Consider the following 23,403-nt stretch of genomic DNA (forward strand, 5'->3'; position numbering starts at 1 on the left):
ACATCTATTGCAGGAATCCTACCCATAATTAGACAGCTAGAGGAGCGAGGCGTGCTGGTTAAAACACACAGTACCTCAAACAGCCCTGTGTGGCCAGTACGGAAGCCAAACGGGACCTGGCGGCTTACTGTCGACTATAGAAAAGCAAACCAGTGTATTCATCAAAAGGCCCCTCTTGTAGCTGACCCCTGTACGGTATTTAATGCCCTGAAGCCAGAACACAAATGGTTCTCTGTTATCGATATGGCCAACGGATTTTGGTCGGTGTCACTGGCACCCGAAGTCCAACCGTGGTTCGCCTTTACTGTACAACAGCAACAGTACACCTGGACTCGCCTGCCACAGGGTTTCCACAACAGCCCCATGGTATTTCATATGGCCCTACAAAACCATTTGAGGGAGTTACCTTCCATGTACTCCACGGTCATTCAGTACGTGGACAACTTCCTGTTAGCCTCTGAGACAGAAGAACAGCACGAACAAGATCTGCGTACCCTGCTGGACCACCTTCATCAGAGAGGACACAAAGCCAGTATCGACAAAGCGCAGATAGCAGGAGAGGTCGTGTACCTGGGACAAAAGATTTCGAAAGGAAAAAGAGAACTCACCCAGGACAGGACCGCCGCCATTCGAGCTGCCAAACTGCCCACCACTATCCAGGAGCTTAGGTCCTTTTTGGGTTTGTGCAACTTCAACAGAAACTGGATCGACTCCTGCACACAGCTGGCTCAACCATTAACTGATCTCTTGAAGGGAAAGTGGGTCTCTAAAGAATCAGTTACCCTAACCAAAGAACAACAAGAAGCTTTCGAAAACTTAAAGAGGGCTGTGTGCTCAGCGGCAGCCCTGGGAATCCCCGACAACAGGAAACCGTTTACCCTGTTTATACACGAAAAAGAGGGATATATGACTGCCATACTGACACAGGAGCACGGGGACAAACAGAGACCTATTGGATACTATTCGAAAAGACTAGACACTGTCGCCCTAGGATGGGGCAGTTGTTTAAGAGCCATGAAAGCTACATGTCAAGCAGTAATGGCTACTGCAGGTCTGGTATTAGATCAAAAGTTAATCGTTAAGTGTCCGCACACAGTCCACACTTTGCTATCCATAAACAGAGTATCCCACGTGACAGCAGCCAGATGGACCCGATGGACAACAGTCCTAGAGGCTCCCAATCTCCACATCGTCCAGGCCAGCCTGGTAAATCCGGCGACTATGCTCCCGTGGCCTGAAGAGAAGGAGGAAGAAGAACATGAAGTTGTGGAAGTGGGATGCCTGCCTTCAGGGACATTGGCCCAACAAGCCGAACTGCGAGCCCTGTCGGAAGCATGTCGAATAGCAGAGGGGAAGACAGCTAATATTTACACAGACTCACGGTATGCTTTTGGAGTCGCTCACGAATTTGGTCAGCTGTGGCGCAAAAGAGGATTTCTCACTGCTGCTGGTACACCTATTCGAAAAGGGAAAGAGGTCCAAGACTTACTGGAGGTGATGCAATTGCCACAAAAGGTATCCATTTTGAAATGTAAAGCCCATACGAAAGACAACACCATAGAGGCAAAGGGAAATGCCCTAGCCGACAAGGCAGCCGCTTCGCAGGGTGATCCCCTGGACGCACGGACGCAAATATGTAAACTGAATGCGTCCCATCTGGCACGAGACCTACAAGTGATGCAGAGCGAATGTTCCAAAGAGGAAAAATGGACCTGGATAGAAGCAGGGATGAAGATATGTGACGATGGCATATGGAGGCAAAGGGACACTGAGAAACCCGTCGCACCACAGGCGCTGATGCCCTTTTTAGCAGAACAAATTCACTCCTGGGGACACTTGTCCCCGCAACGGTTCCAGAAAAGCTGGTGGGGTCGAGGGTTCAAAAAACACGCACAGCTGGTGGCTGACCGCTGTGTGGTCTGTCAGAAAAACAATCCAGGACCCACTACGATAATGCCTCAACTGAAAGCCCCTGCTCCAGCCGGCCCATTCCAGTGCTTATAAGTTGACTATATCACTCTTCCACCTTGTCAGGGGTACACTGGCATTTTAGTCATCGTCGATAAATTTTCTAGATGGGTAGAGGCCGTCCCAGCTAGAAGAGCCACGGCCAATCACACCGCTAATGTCCTGTGTAAGGATTACATCCCCACATGGGGAGTACCGATCAGTATTGACTCTGACCAAGAAACTCATTTCACAGGCGCGGTCTGTCAGGAAGTCAGTCGACTACTGAACATTACATGGGATTTTCACTATCCTCATCATCCCCAGTCATCAGGCCAAGTGGAACAAATGAATCAGACGCTAAAGCAGCGACTATCCAAGTATCACCAGGAAGGAATAAAGTGGCCTCAGGCATTGCCGATAGTTCTGTGTAGTAGCAGAGCGACCCCGAACAGAACTACAGGCTTGAGCCCGTTTGAAGTAATAACAGGAAGACCCATGTCTTTACCAGGAACAATTGATCTACGTAAAGCTGATTGTCACTTGATGAGGGACGCCTTACTAGAATATTGCCAGAACTTAACAAATGCTGTCAGTTCTGCTTCCTCGCAGGTATCGGCAGCTTGGGGTGACCCACCAGGAGGAGGGTACGACATCGTCCCGGGAGTCTGGATCTACGTGAAGAAAATACACAAAGAACCTTTGGGCGCCAAGTGGGAGGGGCCTTTCCAAGTACTACTGACCACCCAGTCAGCAGTTAAAGTCGAAAGAAAGAAAGCCTGGATACACGCCTCTCACGTAAAACGAGCAACCCGTGATTGAACACCGAATTATTAATTGCTGATATGTTTAGAATTTGTATTATCTTCTTTGCATGTATTTTAAGTAGTTGCTCACTTTTGACTTGTAACTGTTGTTGTAAACAAGTAACTGAAGCCCCTGCAAAACTTATGCCTTTACAGAGCTCCCGCGGGCCCTTCTTGTGGCACAAGCAGGCAATGTATTGAGTGTGATCCCTCCGGGTGTTGAATGCTGTTTCTAGACAAGTAGAGACCATTAAAGGCACCTAGGAGGGATCAAGGGAATGATTCTTAAAAGTGTTTGAAGAATCAAAGGGGGGACTGTGGGGACAGAATAATATGGGGACATTTAAGGTGAAATAATTAATCAATCATGTACTACTAACAAACTAACCTCGGAGCTGCAGAGACAGCTCATCAGAATTGACTTCATAGTTTCAGGGCTGCACAGACAGCTTATCAGTAGAAGTAGACTAACAAGCAAAAACTAACAGGACAGCTGCAAGCTGCTTCATAGTAGCCTATTGTATATCAATCAACCTAACGGTCCAAGGAGATAGGGGGGATGAGAAACTGCTAGAGGGGAAGGTGACAAGGCAGTACCCCAATCAGGCCATGACACCAAGAAACTGCAGAATTTGTAACCCAATTGGGAACATAAAGGGGGTGTCACTGATTTGTATGAAGAACTATAAGAAAGGCTGGATTTCCCTGCTCAGGTGGGAGAGGAGAGAAGAGCCCAGGTGTTGTTGTTGTTTGCTTTACTGATGATGTAACCAAGAAGTACTGCAATAAAGTTTCTTAAAGCTACAGTCAGACTTCGTCTCTCTTTGTGTAAGTAATGGGATCCAACAGGAATATTTAGAGACTTTTTGAAAAAGTAGTTTGCCCATCTCCTGTCTCCTCACAGCACCATGTCCTGCCCAAGAAAATTGACAACTGCTCCTAATTTCCCTTTGAAGCTGCCTGATAAAAGCAAGGACAGTAGTATAAGAAGGGGTTACTCAGCTACTAGTCACAACAACTTGTCTTAATTCAGACCCTCAACAGTTGTGGGACCAGTCATACAGCATACATGGAAGAGTTCTACCAATCTCAACCACTTTCCTCTTTCTTCGAAAAACCTTTGGAATGAAACAATTAATCTTCTCAAAATATGTACCTAGAAATCAACAGAGAAAAATAATATTTTATTGCCTGAGATTCTGACAGCACTTCATGATGTGCAATTTATGTGCTCAACACGAAGAATATTAAAATAAAACCATATTTTCAGCTAAAAATCCAGACTTCAATATTTCGACTTGATTTTTCATATTCGTTACAGTACAAACAGGGCAATTAGAGATGGACAATAAATGCTGATCTTGCCAGCAACACTCATATCCCATGAATGAATAAAAACATTTTTCCTCTCTTTTACATCCATTGTTAATAAATGAGGCATGTTAGGGTTGGCATGATATAGAAAAGAGGGAATGGTAGGAAAACATTTGGAAGCTATTTAAAAAGTTTTCTTGATGGCTCAGTAGGGAAATGCATTGTGGAACTGAATCCAGGAAGGCCCTGCGTTCCATCCCTTGTCTGTGCTTAGTTAGCTGACCTCAGCCAGAGCAGCAGGGAATATAGTAATGGTCTCAGCCAAGGAAGAAAACAAAGTCAGGCCTCACAATCCTGAATGACCCTGTTGGGAAAAGTGTACTTGTGAAACTCAGGTAAGCAAATAATTGGGCTCAGCTTTAATGCCACCAAACCTGGTCACCTTGGCAAGGTACTGGAGGAAGGTCAGTACCCAAGGAACTGCATTCAAGTAACATATAGCGCCATCAGAAGATATGGAAGAAAATAGAAAAATAAAAGGGCTTCTAAATAGTCCTCTCTGTTTCTGTAAAGGATTGAAAAGGCAAGCTTGATACTCAATTTCTTCTACAGCCATTCCATTATTATCTTCAATGGCTTAATCAGGTAATTACATGCAACGAAAGCTTAGAAACACATTAATGCCTGTTTAGACACACTGCTGAAATCTTTCTAAATGCACATTTTAAATTCTTGTTGAACTAGTTCAAGGATTTATTGCCCTTTTGAATTATTAAGGCATAAAAAAAATTAATTTGAGGCTGACATCACACATTATATTTAGCATGGGGTTTTCAAAGTTCTTCTGCAGATAGGTGGATCTTATAGTATCACTTGCACGAACATTTCTCTCAAGACTCACAATTCCAACCAATGCCTTTCTTGATAGATGCTTTCAGAAAAGCCCTTCATCAGTGTGTTAGCAATCAGATCTGTGCCTGTGATCCCTTACACTATGAACTCTTGATTTTAATCATACTGCCAAATTCAGGTCAGGCATGTCCACACAAGAAAAGAAAAAAAAATCAAATAAGGGGCCAACAGTTGTGGGATGAAGTCCCACTCCTGGATTTGAACATAAAAATCAAGGCTAAAACTCCAGTGAAGTATAGAGGGAGTGCTACACTGTTGGATGTACCATCTTTCAGATGAGACATTCAAATGAGGCCCTACCTGCCCTCTCAGATGGATGTAAAAGAACCCATAGCACTATTTTGAAGAAGAGCAGAGGAGTTTTCCCTGGTGTTTTGGCCAATATTTATCCCTCAAACAACATCACAAGGAACAAGTTATCTGGTCATTATCACATTGCTGTTGTGCGAGTTTGCTGTGCACAGGTTTGTTGCTGAATTTCCTACAACAGTGGCTACATTTCAATAAAAAGAACTTCATTGGTCATGAAAGGTGCTATATAAATGCAAGTCTTTCTTTACTAATTAGGATTGTTTGGTTGCTTTTATGGAAGCTGGGATAACCCTGCCTCCCAATGATTTCCTCTTGCCTTCCTTTGCTAGCAAGAAAAGAGAACAAGACTAAATCCCAGCTCGGTTAACAGCATAGAGAGAGAGAGAGGACAAGAACGTAGCAAGTCTGCTGAGGCCTACCAATGAGGAGCAGTCAGATTACAAATTGCCGCAGACCATGTTGAGCACCACTGATATCAAATAGCAGAAACAATTTTTTTCCCCTTAAATGACCTTGGAATATAAGCTTTATATTCAGTACTATTTTTACAATTTTGCACTATATTGTACAGGTACACTTCACTCAAAGTACACTGCAAAAACATTAGCAACAGCAAAGAGAGATCGGTTACAGAAAGAAAAAGAAGAAAACGTGTCCGTGTTGGAGTTCCAGAGACAACGGCTGCCGATGCGGATGCTCTGTTCATTCAGCTGTCCAATATGGATTAAAACAATTATCTTGTATCGTGGAATCATGAGATCCTTTACTCGAGCTTTTATAACCTAAAAATGATAAGTATTAATTTACAATAATTCATTAAATATACACACCACCTGCTGCCCTCCACAGGTAATAATCCCCTTCCCAGCAATAGAGGATCAGCCTGTCCCATGGTGGGCATATTATCAATTCCTATAAACTCCAATTCCATATGTACACATATTTTTATTAAGGATATGTGAGCCCAATGGTCTATCCTCCCTCCCATCATGCATCTTCCAAACCAAGGTAGCACATGACATATCTTTCTCCAAGGTTTTTCCAGTGCTGCTATTAAGTGGAGTGCCAGAAGATTTTAATTTTCAATGAGATTAGTCCCGTTGTGGCTCTTGATTTTGACTACTATCCTACGGAGCAACACACGGGTTCTGTTTGGCTCTTCCCCTAAAGACACAGACCGAGATCTCCAGAAATCAGACAAATGAAATATTAAACCCATTTATTACTCTTCTGTAAAAGTTCTGATGAAAGGTCACAGACTTGAAACATTAACTCTGTTTCTCTCACCACAGATGCGGCTAGACCTGCTGAGCATTTCCAGCACTTTCTGTTTTTGTTACTACTCTTCCATGATGCTTCAACATACTAAACATTCCCATCAATAAAGCCTTCTTGTTCCTTTAAACTCCAAAATATGCTGTTTCTTATTGTGTTGAAATCAAGACTCATCATTGCTCTTCCCACTCCCAATTCTTTCTTTTCTGGAACTCAAAGCTGTGCAACTCCTGAGTTTTCCTTTTCCAATACATGGAAAAGGCTTTCAAAACCCGAGTTTTCTATAATGTAACCACGGATGATGAATTATTCTCTCTTATCTTTCTCGACCATAGTGGTGTCATTTGCCATGGGCCTATGCCCCCATTCTAGTCAACTCAATTTATAAAAGCTGAACAATTTTGAACCAGTAAACATTAAAGGTGTTCTATGAGAAACATTAATATTCTGCTCCTCTTCTGCCTGTTCAGTGGCTTTGAGAAAGCAGGACAGGGGAGGAAGGGGGTTAATTATTTCAATAAATTACAGTTTTAATACTTCACTGATAGAAATAATAAATTGTTTCAAATTTTCTGAATCTCAATATATTTTAATACAGAAATATGGGAACATTGGACCAAAATCTCATCATTGGAGGTCATCTTAATTTTTCCTGGATTTTTTTTTTCTCTCAACTCCAGCAAAAACTTACTATAGCTCTATTGCATCTCCTAGAAGACAATGTATGTTAATTTTCTCCCAGGCATGTAAAGATCCTCTAGCAACAAATGATGCTCACTTTGGATAATCAGAAGGAACAAATCCATTTTCTGATTTTCTCTTCCCATGGGAAGATGCAATGACGTGCAGCTCCACCAGCCCCACCCCACCCTTCCCCCTGCAGGAAGAGATATCAAATGCCACTTTGTCAATTTAATGCCAATTGGTGCTGAAGTTTGGGCAATGTTGTACTGTTGGTTGAAACTATTCCAAATTCATTTTACCGGGGACCCTTACAGGAGACTTTCATCTCATCTGTGTGGGCTGGATTGAAATCTAGGTCTCAGATGTGAACAGATGGTGCACAAACTGAGCCACCGAGCTCCTCCAACATAAAATTTTTTTAAAAAACTTCCGTTTTAGTTGCAGAAAATTGCCTATGTACAGTCATGAAAGAATGGGCATTCAGAGTCTGAGTGATTTGAAGCTGCAGAGAACCATCCATAGGATATTGGAAATATTGACAAAAAAAACTGAAAGCCCTTTGAGCCCGAAAAGATGAAAAACAACATTATTAAGGTAGTGTATTTCTGGTTCCAGTTACTAGTATAGTTTGTATATGAGCTTTTAGGGTTTATTACCAAAGTTTAAAATGATTCATTTTGATTACTGACAAGGGAGAATAGCTGGAACACAAGAACCATTAGCAACAGAAAGTGATCTTTAAGTTCAATAAATCTGTTCATTTTTCACAGATCAATTCTGCCTACCTTCCTTCTCATCATATATTTTCATTTAGTTGCATCCTGAACCCATCCATAAGATTTACTTTTATTTTCCCCAGGACCTTGATCCATAATTTATTATTGTTTTACTCATGGCTTTCTAATTTTGATACTTTATCCACACTATGCATAAATATTTGTAACTTTTCCTCAACGTAAAGACTTCTCATACTCAGAAACATCTTTGTTGTTTGCCTCAGTTTCCATTCAAGAACAATAATATCCAGCCTGTAATATAGTAAGCAGAAACCGCAGTTATCCAGATGGTGTCTGACTAATACAGAACATGCACTTCCATACTTTCACAAGCAAGCAAATGCAATTTTTCTAATGTAATAGTATATCATGCTTCACAGTGATGTCTGTTTTCTCGACATTTGGCAAAGATGGAGGATGGAGAAAAGTGAGGGGGAGAAGTTAGGCAGAGAAGCGGAGCTTTAAATTCCACTTACTTCAGAGATGGTCTTAGTCATCTGCCTGCAGAGTTCAGGCTCATATTTCTCCTCCTGCAAGTAGCTTGTCAGGACATCTTTGAGAATATTGTTCACAGTGGCCCCTGGGAAAAGCTTTGTAGGATCTGGAAACAGGTATAATCACTTTAATGTAATGAACAAACTAGATTTGTAACTAACATTAAGAATATTGTTGATTTTAAAGTATAAAGATGAAGAAAGGTCCAGGGAACAAAAACTTGTTCAAAGCATCCCTACATCATCTATGTGAAATAAAAGTTATAACAAAACTACAAAAGTACTATCTGATCTCCCATGTAGAATTTGGGACAGAACTCAGATCTGTTTTTTCTTCAGTTACATCCTTACCAATGTTAAATACCAAGGCAATCTGAGAATTCCAGGCTATCAACATTGCGAGAACCAATCCAGGCAGGGGTGTGGCGAAAGAGAAGAGTTAATAAATTTAAAGGTGAGTATCCCTAAATAGATTACAGTCATTAAAAAACAAAGATTCCTTTAAGTCTAAAAAGGTGTTAAAAATAAAATCTACCCAATTTACTTAAAAGTGCAAAGCCTTTTCAGGGAGTTGAACAGATCTTAATATATGAAGTCACATGAAAACATAGCAAGCTGTGTTTTTCAATTTAGCAAAGGCTAGAACCAAATGTCATCAATTGTGGATTATATTTCTGAAACAAGCAGAAGGAGAAATTAGACTTTCTTTTCAAATTTTTCTGGAGTACTTGAAACCTATGGTTTTCCTCATGCTGTGTCAAGGTGCCACAGTAAAATTCCTCCACCTCTCTATTGAGGCAGGTACCTTATTTGCACTGGGAAATGAGTGGCAACCAGAATTTTGGACAGTTGTCAGTAGGTGGGCAGAAGCTCCACTTTGCACCCATGCTCCCTCCAGGAAACTTGGGGCCAAGATCACTGCATGAACAGGACAACTCTCTTAGCTAAGCCAATGTGGAAAAAGAAAATGTCAAGGCTAACAATGGCGCATAGCTTCATAGAATTGTAGGAGATGGATTTATGCTTATACTTACAAATATAGAATTTTAATAAATTTTAATATAGTGCCTTTAACAACCAGGTGCAGCTGAAGGTATCTGAAACAAGGACAGATGGCTCAGAAAATAATTGTTGGGAGTTAAAAGGTATTAATACATTTCCCATATTTCATGCATTCTTCAAGAACTCTGGCTCAAAAGTTAACTCCACACTTAAACTTCAAAGAGAGTGCTCCTGTTGGCAACAGTCCCTTAGAGAGAATTTTCTGACCAAAGAAGCAAAATCACCAGACCTTTTGGTCGATATTCTATTTGGACATGGAGGCCGGACTTAACTGTCATGAACTTTTGTGGTTATATGTGGTGTATGAACTTATACAGGACTGGCAGGGCGACTACTTTTAACGTGTAAAAATTTTGAATTAGAATTACTGAATTACTGTTGAAGAAATTCTATGCAGTTTGGTTCGACAGTCATCACTCAATCTTTGCCACAATGCATAACTAACAGTTGGTAGATGTCACAATCTCGTAGGAATGAGTTGAAATTATGAAATCCTATTTAACATACATACACCCATTATGAAACAGCATGGTTTCCATCAAATCTGTCCAGTTTTTAAACACTTACTGCTTTTTGTATGATTATTTATGAAAAGCTCAAAAAGTTGACAAGCCTCAACTCACGTAACTGATACGTGTTTTCCATTTGTAGTGCGGGACGTGGAATGTCATCATGATGGCCTGGATCATCCATATAGGACACTGTACTCATGGAACTGCATAAATAAAGATAATGAGTGGGAAGGAAGGAAATGTTATTATAAAAAAGATTTAAGTTAACTTTTCCAGTTTAAATTATGCTGCTCAAAATCAAACCATGAACGTATTTTGAATTCTTTGGCCAATATAACAAAAATCATTACGAGGTCAAGAATGCACTACAGGCACTCAGGCTCTGGTGTAGAGGCAATGAAAGCTCAGAACTGAAGGTGCTAGAATCTTGCACGCAAACTGTACACAGGGCTCATTTACACACTGGTCGCTCAGCGCCCATTGCAAATGCAAGCTGCAAGGGCCGTGTAGAAGTAGTACATTTTTTCCGCCGGGTAGTCTGACCCTTCCATTAGGGCTGTCCAGGTCACTTCTTCCTCTGGGCTTTGGTTTTAGAAGGTGCATGTGCCGTGGGTGCTGCTTCTGCCATTGTCCTCCCCATACCCATTCCTTAAGAAAACATGCAGTCAAAGCACTAGCATGAATAATCTCATCCCTGCAAACTTGGCACTAACCCAGTACATCACGAGAAATGCAAGGAGAATAATAAATATTCAACTGAACAGATCATTACCATGGAAGGAGAGCTTATTTATTTACTGAGAAGCAATGGTCTCAGCACTGTTGTTTCAGAATTGCTTAATTGGCCCCATGTATCTGGAAATACTGTACTTCAGATCAGAGGTGGAAGCATGCAAAGTAATTGTGATGGGCACAGGCTCCCTACTGCAACAGGAAGTATTTCTGTATTCGATCATGGTCATGTGAAACTGGTGTTACGACCAGGTGAGAAAGGGGTCTAGGGGTTCCTTCTCAGCCTTTGCCTGGTTCGACTGTAACAGGGTTTAATTTTTAAAACACCGTGTTTTTAGTTCCCCCTCAGTGAATCCTTGTTCATTGCTCTCCAATTGTAAGGCAGAGAAATCAACCAGACAGGTTTTCTTAGGTTTAAACAAGAACGGTGTAAGTTTATTAACCTTAAAACTCTAATTCGGTAAAAACTACTACAAATACGTGACACAACTACGCTAGCATGCATACGCGACAAACACACAGAAAAGGGGTAAGAATAAAGGGGAAACTTTGAAGCAATAGTTGGGGTTCAATGTGGAGTCTTTGATTACAGTTAAATCTTGCCATTTTGTTGGCGCCCAGTGCACGCATTCAAACTTGTTTCGATGCTGGACTCTTCTCTCGAGATTTAAGTAGCTTCAGTGGATTTGGAAATTTGTGAGAGAGAGAGGGGGCCAGGAGAGAGACCTTCCTTCTCTGTTGTCTTCAAAGCAGTCTCTGTCTTCAAACTGTCCTGTGAGCACAATTCAAAAATCCTGGACCAGCAGATTAGTCATGTGACTAGTTGTTTTTTTAAACAAACTCTCCTGCATTTTTGTGGATTCCTTTCATCTTCGCAGACACCCGCAGTGGGGGTGGTGGCGAACGGAATGCTGGTTTGTCCCACATTCAATGTCTGGTGATCAAAATCCATTTGGGTTAATTGGATCAGGTCGCAGTTCAATTGTCTTTTCCTAGGCAACTGTCTCTTAAAATGCAAATTTTTCCAGCCACTGTTGATCTCTTTAAACAAGTCATCTCTTCAGTCCAGCAACAGTTTAAAATTCATGTTTCATATTACAAAATTAATATGCCTCATTCGTGGCAGGTGGGATCTTCATGGAACTCCAGCGGAATCAAATGTGATTTTTTTGAAGCACATTTCATGAAAAGGGACTAGGGAGAGGAGTAGGTACAGGAAAACACACTTGCATCTCTCTCATTCATTCAGAAATCCTAAAAATTGTTACATCCTGTCTTTTCTTGGTAGCAGTGCTGCTTTAAACTGTCCTTTTTGGCATCCCAATAAACATGTGATTTTTGGGGAAGTTTTTCAGTTTGCATATTTCCATGACTGTCTAGGGTGTCTTTGTTCCTGTTGAAGTCTGCAGGGGGAGGGTTAGATTTAATTATCCCTCAGTTAGAATTCAGCTCAGGAGAGTCAGAAGTGGGTGGATCCATTCTGAACTCACTTTCAGTGCTTTGATGAGTTATGCAAGGGCTTTTCACCTTAGCGGATGTTTGGTTTCCTTTTCTCTTGACTGTGGGGGGAGGGGAATTCCTTGATAATCATCCCTTTGTCCTCTGGGCCACTCCTGCTTGCAGGTATTGCCCAGATTCTACTGCACTCCCCTGTGGCACTTCCAACTGGGTGAGGCATCACCCTCACAGTTTCTCTGCCCTCTTGAAGACTTTCTTTGTCACTGCAGCTTCCTGTAATTGCTGTTAGCAACTCTGGTGGGGTGTTTCTAGTGTCTGCATTTACATAGGAGGATGTGGGGTCGAACGTTTCAAACATTTTGGGGTTGGCTGACCGGAGCAATAGGGGTTTCCATTTGGGAATCCTCCAGGAAATCTTTTCACCTGCCCTCTTTGTCCCTTTCTCCCCTTTCCTCTCAAACTTTTTGCCAGCCTTGTGCCTGCCTGTCCCCTTTTGTTCTTGGCAGGGGTCCCTTACAATTCACCATCCCTCTGCTGGAGGGTCCTCCAAACACCGATACAGGACTTATGGGTGCAGATTTCACTGTTGGTTGGGGTTTCCCCTCAACCTGGCACATGTGGCATCTCCTACAATGCTCCACCACATCTTTGTGGTGTTTTGGTCAGTCAAACCGCTGTCTATGTGGGCATTGGTTTTTCATATACTGACATGTACAGCCACTGTAATCTCATGGGCCATTCTTAATATTTTGTTCTGGTACCTCTGCAGCACCACTCACTGGTGAACCACTGTCCACTCCTTGCTCTCAGGTCACAAGGAGAATTCCACATCCTCATCAGTATCTCATTCTTTAAATAGTAGCAATCAGAAACTCCCTCTGCTTCAATTTCAGACTGGGCAGACTGTGATAACTCTCTCAGTACTGGGTCAGCTTGCTGAGCCTCAGCAAAGGAAGATTCATTTAATTCATTCACTGTGTCTTCCAACTTTCCAAAGAAAGTCTCAGATAGACAGACCTCATTGTTATCTGCCTGCAGTGCCAATTCAGTCTCCTCTGGGGTAGCAGGTTTGATCATGGCCCCATTCACTACACATTCAGGGAAACTGCAGGGGACCGTCTCCTGCCACTGCCCTGTCTTTTTAACCACCTGCGGTCTCTCTTTCACTACTGGGGAAGCCAGAATCTCCGCCCCCACCAGATCATTACCTATGAGCAAACTAGGGACAATCCCTACAGTCACCGCTCCCAAAACTAGGTCACACTCCGGGTGCACCCAGTGTACAGGTACAGGCATGCACTGCCCTCCAATATCATTCACCACCATTCTAGCATTTACTGCACTCTCTGGGCAGGGGGGGGTGGGGGGTGGAGAGAAAGGTCAGGCCTTTTCTCAGTAAAAGGGATCTAGTGGCCCTTGTTTCCCTGAGGATTACTATTGGCTTGCTTGCCCCATTTGGCGGGTATGGGTTACTCTCCCTTCAGACACAAAATATTGATAACCTTCAAGAACCCTTTTAAATTTTCCTGGACTCGCAGTAGTCTGCTTTCTGGATCTTACAACTGCTGCAGTTAAAGCCACAACTTGTTCTGCTGTGCTTTCCAGCAGGGTTCCTTCTCCTTCACCGAGTGGGTGTGCCCTGATTAACCATGCAGGCTTTCCCCGTAGTTTCCAGCAGTCAGCTCTTAGATGACCTGCTTTATTACAATGGAAGCACACAGGTCTCGGGGTCTCACGCATAGAACCTTCCTTTTTGGCTGGAGGAGGGCCCCCTGCTTTTCCTTCTCTCACAGGACTGCTTGGGCTTCTATCATCTTCCTACCCTTTGTCCTTTTCAGATTTGTGGGAGTGACTAGGAAAGGTTTTCCCCTGGGGAACCGACTTATAGATAAGAGCAAACTTATCTACCAGAACTGCGGCTTGTCGGGCTCTATGAACTTTTTATTCCTCTACATGTGTCTTTATGGAGAGTGGGAGAGAGATTTTTTAAATTCCTCGAGCAAAATTACCTGAGAATTTCATAGCTGGGCTGTACTTTAACAGCCCTTAGCCACAGGTCAAAAGCCAGCTGCTTATTTCTCTCAAACTCCAGATGAGTTTGATTAGCTTGCTTTTTGAAGGTTCTAAACATTTGGCGATAGGCTTCCGGTACAAACTCATATGCCCCGGTGATAGCATTTTTTGTCAGTTCATAATTGGATGAACTCTCATCTGGCAACAAGTAATAAACCTCATGGGCTTTTCCTGTTAGCTTGCGTTGTAGCAGGAGAGTCCAAGCCTCAGCTGGCCACTTTAACTGCGTTGTAAGTTTTTCAAAAGATACATAAACTTCTTCCATGCATCCCTCATTGAATTTTGGAATTAATTGGGAAAATTTTAACAATTCTGTACCCAGCCCTGAATTACGATCCTTCATATTGGCCATGCTTTCACTAGGGTTACTCTGTCACCACCCCCACCGCCCCCCGCATTTATCTCAAGCCGCCTCAGTACTCTCTCTTCCTCTCTCTCCTTTCTTGCTTTCTCTCTTTTCTTTTTCTTCATGTTCCTTCTGAAAGGTTATTTCTTTCTCTCTCGTCTCTCTTTTTCTCTCTCCTGTTTCTCTCTTTCCCTGTCCTCTAATTCAAGTTTTCTCTGTTTCAATTGTTTCTTTGCTAGCCTACCCTGTCGGAGTCTATTTCTAACCCTGTTTCTGCTTCTTTAGATTCAAGGGAAAAATGGTTGGCCACTAGTCTTAGGAGTTCAGACTTTCTAGCCTTCTCATGGACAGTGATCCCACACTGCTCAGCCATTTTACTCACTCTTCCATAGACAGTGCTTTTAACTTATCCCAAATTACTTCATCCCGAGTTGGGGAGTTACTGACTTCAGTCACAGACATGTTAGTATTCAAGCACACACAACCACAAGAAAACCTGTATTGAAATATTTTCTCTTTTTGATTGGGATCAATTTGAATTTCCACTTCCAATTTCTCATTTGTCTGTGGGTCAAATCTGGTTGCCAGCCCCCAAATTTGTGTTCTGATCAGGTGAGAAAGGGGTCTAGGGTTTCCCTCTTAGCCTTTGCCTGGTTCGACCATAACAGGGTTTAATTTTTAAAACACTGTTTTTAGCTCTCCCTCAGTGAATCCTTGTTCACTGCTCCCCAATTGCAAGGCAAAGAAATCAACCAGACAGGTTTTCTTAGATTTAAACAAGAAAGGTGTAAGTTTATTAACCTTAGAACTCTAATTTGGATAAAACTGCTACGAATACACAACACGACCATGCTAGCATGCATACGCAATAAACACACACATAGAAAGAGACAGAAAAGGGGTAAGAAAAAGAGGGAAAAGTTTGAAGCAATAGCTGGGGTTCATTTACTGTCCTTTGAGTTCGATGTAGAGTCTTTGATTGCAGTTAATCCTTGCCGTTTCGTTGGGGCCCAGTGCACGTTTTCAAACTTGTTTTGATGTAGGAGTCTTGTCTCTTGAGGTTTAAGTGGCTTCAGTTGGCAATTTGAGAGAGGGGGCCAGGGAGAGAGACCTTCCTTCTCTGTTGTCTTCAAAGCAGTCTCTGTACTCAAGCTGTCTTGTGAGCACAATTCAAAAGCCCTGGGCCAGCAGGCTAGTCTTGTGACCAGTTTTTTTTTTTAACCAAACTCTCCTGCATTTTTGTGGATTCCTTTCATCTTAGCAGCCACCTACAGTGGTGATGGTGGAGGGGGGGGGGGGGGGGGCAGGGATGGAATGCTGGTATGTTCCACATTCAATGTCTGGTGATCAAAATTCATTTGGGTTAATTGGATCAGGCAGCAGTTCCATTGTCTTTTCCTAGGAAACTGTCACTTAGAATGTAAATTTTCTAGCCACTGCTGATCTCTTTAAACAAGTCATCTCTTCAGTCCAGCAACAATTTCAAATTGTTTCATATGACAAAATTAATGGGCCTCATTCGTGGCAGGTGGGATCTTCATGACACTGGAGAGAGGTCAAGGTACTGGAAATTCAATAGCGTTTCTTTTGTTTTGACCTGAGGGACTACGTGTGAGCAGAAATACACACAAACAATGTTCCCTCTAAGGTCTGCATGTATGCAACCAAGCAGCAATCGTGAAGGTACCATGCAGGCTGCTTACATGATGTCCCTTTTAAGATACTGCATGCGTACATCTGCAAAAATTTTATTGGAATAAGCAGGCTGCACACAAAGAAAATTTACAGGGATCGTAGCACACAAGATGAAACGAAGGGAGCTGCAAAAGAAACACCTCCCCTCTGTTTACATCACTGCCTATAAAGCTGCTTTCTGTAATTACAACCATTAAATGGGCATCATGCAGATGGAAATTCCAAAAAGTTGTTTCATGCCTTATCCAGTAAACATCTCGCCAGCAATTTTTAATTTTTATGCCAGGTCTTTTGTTGAACTGTGTGGTCCCTTTAAGATTGACGTGCAGCTGTACATGTGCAGAGCTTAAAAGTGAAAGTTTGTTGTTTGAAGCCTGTTTATTGCACTGTGCAACCATGCATTTGCACAGCTTAGAGAGAACATTGCTCTCCAGACAAAGATAGAGCAACTATCTGCATCTACATCTATTTGGATGATTGAAATAACAGAGCTGAAGTTCCACTGCGCTGGGAATATTACTGGATGACAACTATGGGACCCAGTTATGCTGGATTTCCATTCTATCTCGAGAGTTTAGAAAATTCCATTTGAAGTGCGGTTGGACACCTCTTGCATCTGCCACTTTCAATGCAAGAGGTGGGCCAAGTGGGGTCACTTCATCCATTAGAATATTCTCCAGTTCCACCTCCATTTCCCCCACCACAATGTACCTGTGCGTACTTGATGCATTCTAGTGGAAGTGGGAGACTGAAATGTGTAAAGGTTAGTTTCCCTGTGGCAATCAATTGAAAAATGTTGGGAAAGTGGCAAATTCAAAATGAGAGTTTTTAAAAAAAACCTTAACATTTTTGGCTGCAATCACTAGCGCTCCTACTCTGTAAAATGGTGGTGGATTTAAGGCAGATGGCCTCAAAAAATGGTATTTCCAGCTACCTAAATAAGCCAATTAACTTGACCTTAGGGTATGGAATGGGGTTCTGGAGTGTATCTATGGGCTGGGCAGAGGTTCACAGACCTGTTACACCAACAGCCAACCACAGGAACGTCTAGCCAATTCATATTGTAATTATCGGCCTGTTGAGAAAGAACTGGGGATCCTTCAAAAAGGAGCCGGCCTCCACGTGAAAGGAACTGCTAGCCATGTCTTGGCAGCAGCCTTAGTTCATCTGCATTTCCATGTAATTGTGGTGAGATGGAACTCCATAGGCACAGGACACTGTGCTTATATAAAAGGTTGACAGAGGATTCCATTTAAAGATCCTGAAAAGGGACTGATTCAAGAGTTTTGTTATTTTCAAGACCAATAGGAAATTGTGTGCAAATTTGGCATTATTCTGCTACATTTATGTTTGCTGCTTTATAAATCTATTTCCTTTAATTAGTAGTCTAACCCGAACCAAATGGTCTCACAGGCTATATTTTTCCATCTGTCAAAGAGGATGGGAGTATATGGTGGATGGCTCCAGCCAAAAAGATAACAGTGAATTCAGCAACATGCTATCCCATGCACTCTATATGCAAGGCTAGAAGTTTCAGATCATGCAAGATGCAGGTTGCCTACAAATGCTGCCTTTTGCAGTGAACACCATCAAAGCGTTGAGGTAGAGACTGAATGGGTATGTTACAGAATAGCAATTACAAGATTTTAAAGAATTGGCTAAGAATGAGAGCATTGGATGGGTATGATGGTGTTATTTTTTTTTTTATTTAGAGATACCGCGCTGAAACAGGCCCTTCGGCGAGTCTGTGCCGACCAACAACCACCCATTTATACTAATCCTACATTAACCCCATATTCCCTACCACATCCCCACCATTCTCCGACCACCTACCTACACTAGGGGCAATTTACAATGGCCAATTTACCTATCAACCTGCAAGTCTTTGGCTGTGGGAGGAAACCGGAGCACCCGGCAGAAACCCGGTCACAGTGAGAACTTGCAAACTCCGCATAGGCAGTATCTTGTATTACCTGATTTAGGCATGTGTGGGGTGGGTGGATGAAGCGGATAGAAGATCAGACAGATTATTTGTCTATTTCAATCATGCTGTTCTGGAAAATGCCAAGCAGAAGGAATGTGCAAAAATAAGTGATCTTCCAGCAAATGATTTCTGAGCAATACTGGCAGATAACTGACAGCAAATTGTTTCTCGCTTCCAGATAGCATGCACTAAAACCACAGTTTGGGGGTCTGATATTTAACCAAACTAGACTGGATAATAAACCAGCAAAGTGTTGAAATTGAAATTAAAATATTGAATCAAAGAGCTTTGAAATGACTAGTAAAGGATATTTGTCTTAAATGACAGATGGGAAGGCTGATCGAAAATAGATGACAAGTCAAGGGCTCAAGATAATCATAAAAAGTATCAAGTGCAAACAATCATCAGGCATCAGGAACACTTTAGTATAAAAATGTAGTTTGTAAATGTTGTTAACCCAAACCAGATCCATCCAGTTCAAGTTTATGGCTATATCACCCTGACCAATGCCAGGCACATCATTTAATAATAGTGACTGTTAAATCCAAGAAGCATTGCAAAGCCAGAGAGATACAATTCAATAGTGCGACCACTTACAACCAGAAAAAAGCTCGCAAAATCTATTTAAATATCCTGTACCAACAAAAATACAATCGAATCAAGAAAGTGAACTGTTTTCAGTGAGATCACCCATAGAAAATGGTGTTATTGATTAAAAACAACATAACAACACGTTACATATTAAATTCATCCCTGGTTGAGAATGCCACAGTTACTGCTTGGGAGGTGAAACCATGGAAAAATTCTGTGAACAACTTTTACTAAAATGGGGGAGGACTAATATCAATTTAACAAAATGATAAACAGTCTAGTCTTTTTATTTAGTATTTTAAAAAGTAATTTATTTCCAGTGCCCTTGTGTTTTTCCCATGTCTATGGCTGAGAGGGTTGGCTAGCACTGAAACTACTTGAAGGCACTTGTCAATCCCACTCTGAAATTGACTAAAAATTTCTCTTTCGTGCTGCATGAAAAAGCAGTGGGCATTCATTTGAGCATTAACACATGATGAGGACTGAGATTGACAATTAGGAATAGGGGACCAAGATAAATGTTAACCCCAATTCAATCACTCCATGGCACTTTTATTGGTGCTTCAATGTGCTTTGTCAGCATGCTGACCCTACTTTTCAGTGAAAAGTGACAATTTTGCGAAGTTGTTACGCATGTCTATTTCTCCACAAAGGGAGAAAAAAAAAAACATAAGAACCATGAATTTTAGGCTATCCCATGCTTCCCAACACCTGTTTATTGAGCATCTTTGACAGGATTCATGGAATGCCCTCAATAGTCAAAAATATTTTTTTTTCTTTTAGGAGGAAGAGAAGGAAGACAAAATCTAACTTTACTTTCCACCCAGGGAAAAACATAATTAATATTTCATGTTAGTTTGTGATGAAATCATAAATGGAGTCAAAGATTTGTGAATTGGAGTCTATTGGAACAGAGTTCTATTTATTCCAATCTTCAATCTTGTACGAAATTCTTCAAAAATATACTGATTCACTATCTTGAGTCTTCCTCAATTTAGGACTGTGAGATTCATTTAGCAATTGGCGATTCTTACACGATGTTCCTGTATTCCGAGGTAATGGTGCGAAAGGTAGATCATTGAAATAGACATGCTAGGCTCAGTGAAATATCCTCCCAGATCAAAATTGCAAGATTCTACTGATTGCAATGGTTCAGGAAGCATCTACAAATTGTGTTCATTTTCTCAGGCGCACAGACTTGTGAGCACATTTTATCTCATCAAAAAATCTTTAGTAAGAAACTGATTAGCATATACAAATATAACTATTAAATCATTCACCATAGTTATTTTCAGTAATTTTAAAATCAAGTTACTCACAGGTGGAAAACTGGACCATTATTAAAAATGCTATTTTGATGCTAAATGTAATCACCTCTAAGTCTGCCAAATGATGTTTCACCTCCCGAAGGACGTGGATGAGCTTTCCGGACGTCGATGGTGGGCACTGAGGAAATGGCTTATTACCTGCACCAGATTCCACCCCCCCTCCCCCCCCCTTTACCCCCCTTCCACCCCCCTCCCCTTCCCTGCTCCACCCTCTCAGCTCACCCCCTCACAACCCCGTCCCAGCCCGCCCCCCCCTCGCACCATCTTCACCCCGCACCCCCTTCCCCTGCACCCCCCCCTCCTCCCTCTACCCCTCCCCCTTGCATCCCCTCCTCCCACCGGCACCATCCTACACCTGTGTAGGGGCCCCAACAACCCCACTGCCTTGTGGGCGTCTCGGGAGAGACCAAGGCTAAGGGAGTAAACCCTAACAGAAAATCCGGAGCGGAACCCCGTAGGCGGTCATGTGTCACCTTTGGCATGTTTCCGGCAGTTCCTGCAGCCATACTGGTGCCAAACGTCGTGTCCTGCACTCCTTTGGACCCCACCAGAAAGGCCGAGAGGGGGGTTTTGACGACTGGGCAACTCTCAACCTCCATAAATTTGCCCAGGCATGCGCCATGGAGAGGTCACTCCATAGTTGCCTCACAGCGACTGAAACAACACGGAAGGCAGCAGTTACGGGTTATAAGTCCAGATAAATTGGCGTAGAAACTGGGCGCCACGGGTTGCCTTTGTCGGTGGGAGAGGTCATTGCACCTCACTGGACAGCTACCGCCCGCCTCAAACCGGGCAGCCCCCGGTCAATAAGGTTCTGTCCCGCCACAGTCTGCCTGCTTCAATGGGTGCTTGGAGCTCAGGGTCATTGCCCGAAAGGTGGACTGATACACCGCACCAAACAACATGAAAAAAGGAAAGAAGGTACCAGCCCTTCGCTTTGCAAGCTGGAACGTCAGAACTATGTGTCCTGGCCTGTCGGAAGACCTTACACAAATCAACGATTCTCGGAAGACCGCCATCATTAACAACGAGCTCAGTAGACTCAATGTGGACATTGCAGCACTTCAGGAGACTCGCCTCCCCGCGAGTGGCTCTCTAGCAGAGCAAGACTACACCTTCTTCTGGCAGGGCAGGGATCCTGAAGAACCAAGACAGCATGGAGTGGGCTTCGCCATCAGAAACTCCTTGCTCAGCATGATAGAGCCTCCCTCAAATGGCTCGGAACGCATACTGTCCATCCGACTGCTCACCACCTCTGGTCCAGTACACCTACTCAGCATCTATGCTCCAACACTCTGTTCCGCACCTGAAGCTAAAGACCAGTTCTATGAACAACTCCATAACATCATTAGCAGCATCCCCAACACCGAACACCTATTCCTGCTGGGGGACTTTAATGCCAGGGTTGGGGCCGACCATGACTCATGGCCCTCCTGCCTTGGGCGCTATGGCGTTGGAAGGATGAATGAGAACGGGCAGAGACTGCTTGAGTTGTGTACCTATCATAACCTCTGCATCACCAACTCGTTCTTTCACACTAAACCCTGTCACCAGGTTTCATGGAGGCACCCAAGATCACGTCGTTGGCACCAGCTAGACCTCATTGTCACAAGGCGAGCCGCCTTAAACAGTGTTCAAATCACACGCAGCTTCCACAGTGCGGACTGCGACACCGACCACTCCCTGGTGTGCAGCAAGGTTAGACTCAGACCAAAGAAGTTGCATCATTCCAAGCAGAAGGGCCACCCGCGCATCAACACGAGCAGAATTTCTCACCCACAGCTGTTACAAAAATTTCTAAATTCACTTGTAACAGCCCTTCAAAACACTCCCACAGGGGATGCTGAGACCAAGTGGGCCCACATCAGAGACGCCATCTATGAGTCAGCTTTGACCACCTACGGCAAAAGTGCGAAGAGAAATGCAGACTGGTTTCAATCTCATAATGAAGAGCTGGAACCTGTCATAGCCGCTAAGCGCATTGCACTTTTGAACTACAAGAAAGCCCCCAGCGATTTAACATCCGCAGCACTTAAAGCAGCCAGAAGTACTGCACAAAGAACAGCTAGGCGTTGCGCAAACGACTACTGGCAACACCTATGCAGTCATATTCAGCTGGCCTCAGACACCGGAAACATCAGAGGAATGTATGATGGCATGAAGAGAGCTCTTGGGCCAACCATCAAGAAGATCACCCCCCTCAAATCTAAATCGGGGGACATAATCACTGACCAACGCAAACAGATGGACCGCTGGGTTGAGCACTACCTAGAACTGTACTCCAGGGAGAATGCTGTCACTGAGACTGCCCTCAATGCAGCCCAGCCTCTACCAGTCATGGATGAGCTGGACATACAGCCAACCAAATCGGAACTCAGTGATGCCATTGATTCCCTAACCAGCGGAAAAGCCCCTGGGAAGGACAGCATTACCCCTGAAATAATCAAGAGTGCCAAGCCTGCTATACTCTCAGCACTACATGAACTGCTATGCCTGTGCTGGGACGAGGGAGCAGTACCCCAGGACATGCGCGATGCCAACATCATCACCCTCTATAAAAACAAAGGTGACTGCAACAACTACCGTGGAATCTCCCTGCTCAGCATAGTGGGGAAAGTCTTTGCTCGAGTCGCTCTGAACAGGCTCCAGAAGCTGGCCGAGCGCGTCTACCCTGAGGCACAGTGTGGCTTTCGTGCAGAGAGATCGACTATTGACATGCTGTTCTCCCTTCGTCAGATACAGGAGAAATGCCGTGAACATCAGATGCCCCTCTACATTGCTTTCATTGATCTCACCAAAGCCTTTGACCTCGTCAGCAGACGTGGTCTCTTCAGACTACTAGAAAAGATCGGATGTCCACCAAAGCTACTAAGTATCATCACCTCATTCCATGACAATATGAAAGGCACAATTCAACATGGTGGCTCCTCATCAGAGCCCTTTCCTATCCTGAGTGGTGTGAAACAGGGCTGTGTTCTCGCACCCACACTTTTTGGGATTTTCTTCTCCCTGCTGCTTTCACATGCGTTCAAATCCTCTGAAGAAGGAATTTTCCTCCACACAAGATCAGGGGGCAGGTTGTTCAACCTTGCCCGTCTAAGA

General features: G+C 43.2%; 1 protein-coding gene across 2 annotated transcripts in view; it reads right to left on the reverse strand.

The window, feature by feature from the left end:
- Positions 1-3,948: 3,948 nt before the first annotated feature.
- dynlt5 (dynein light chain Tctex-type family member 5) overlaps positions 3,949-23,403 on the reverse strand; it is a 36,253-nt gene continuing 16,798 nt past the window's right edge. For both annotated transcript variants that reach the window (XM_068036450.1, XM_068036449.1), the window contains exons 3-5: positions 10,206-10,297; positions 8,503-8,627; positions 3,949-6,073 (exon numbers count right to left, since the gene is read on the reverse strand). In XM_068036450.1, the coding sequence (XP_067892551.1) occupies positions 5,870-6,073; positions 8,503-8,627; positions 10,206-10,297 (421 nt within the window). In that variant the 3' untranslated portion in view covers positions 3,949-5,869. The remainder of the gene's footprint in view (positions 6,074-8,502; positions 8,628-10,205; positions 10,298-23,403) is intronic.

The sequence above is a fragment of the Heterodontus francisci genome, chromosome 8 (assembly GCF_036365525.1).
Source record: "Heterodontus francisci isolate sHetFra1 chromosome 8, sHetFra1.hap1, whole genome shotgun sequence".
Taxonomy (NCBI): domain Eukaryota; kingdom Metazoa; phylum Chordata; class Chondrichthyes; order Heterodontiformes; family Heterodontidae; genus Heterodontus; species Heterodontus francisci.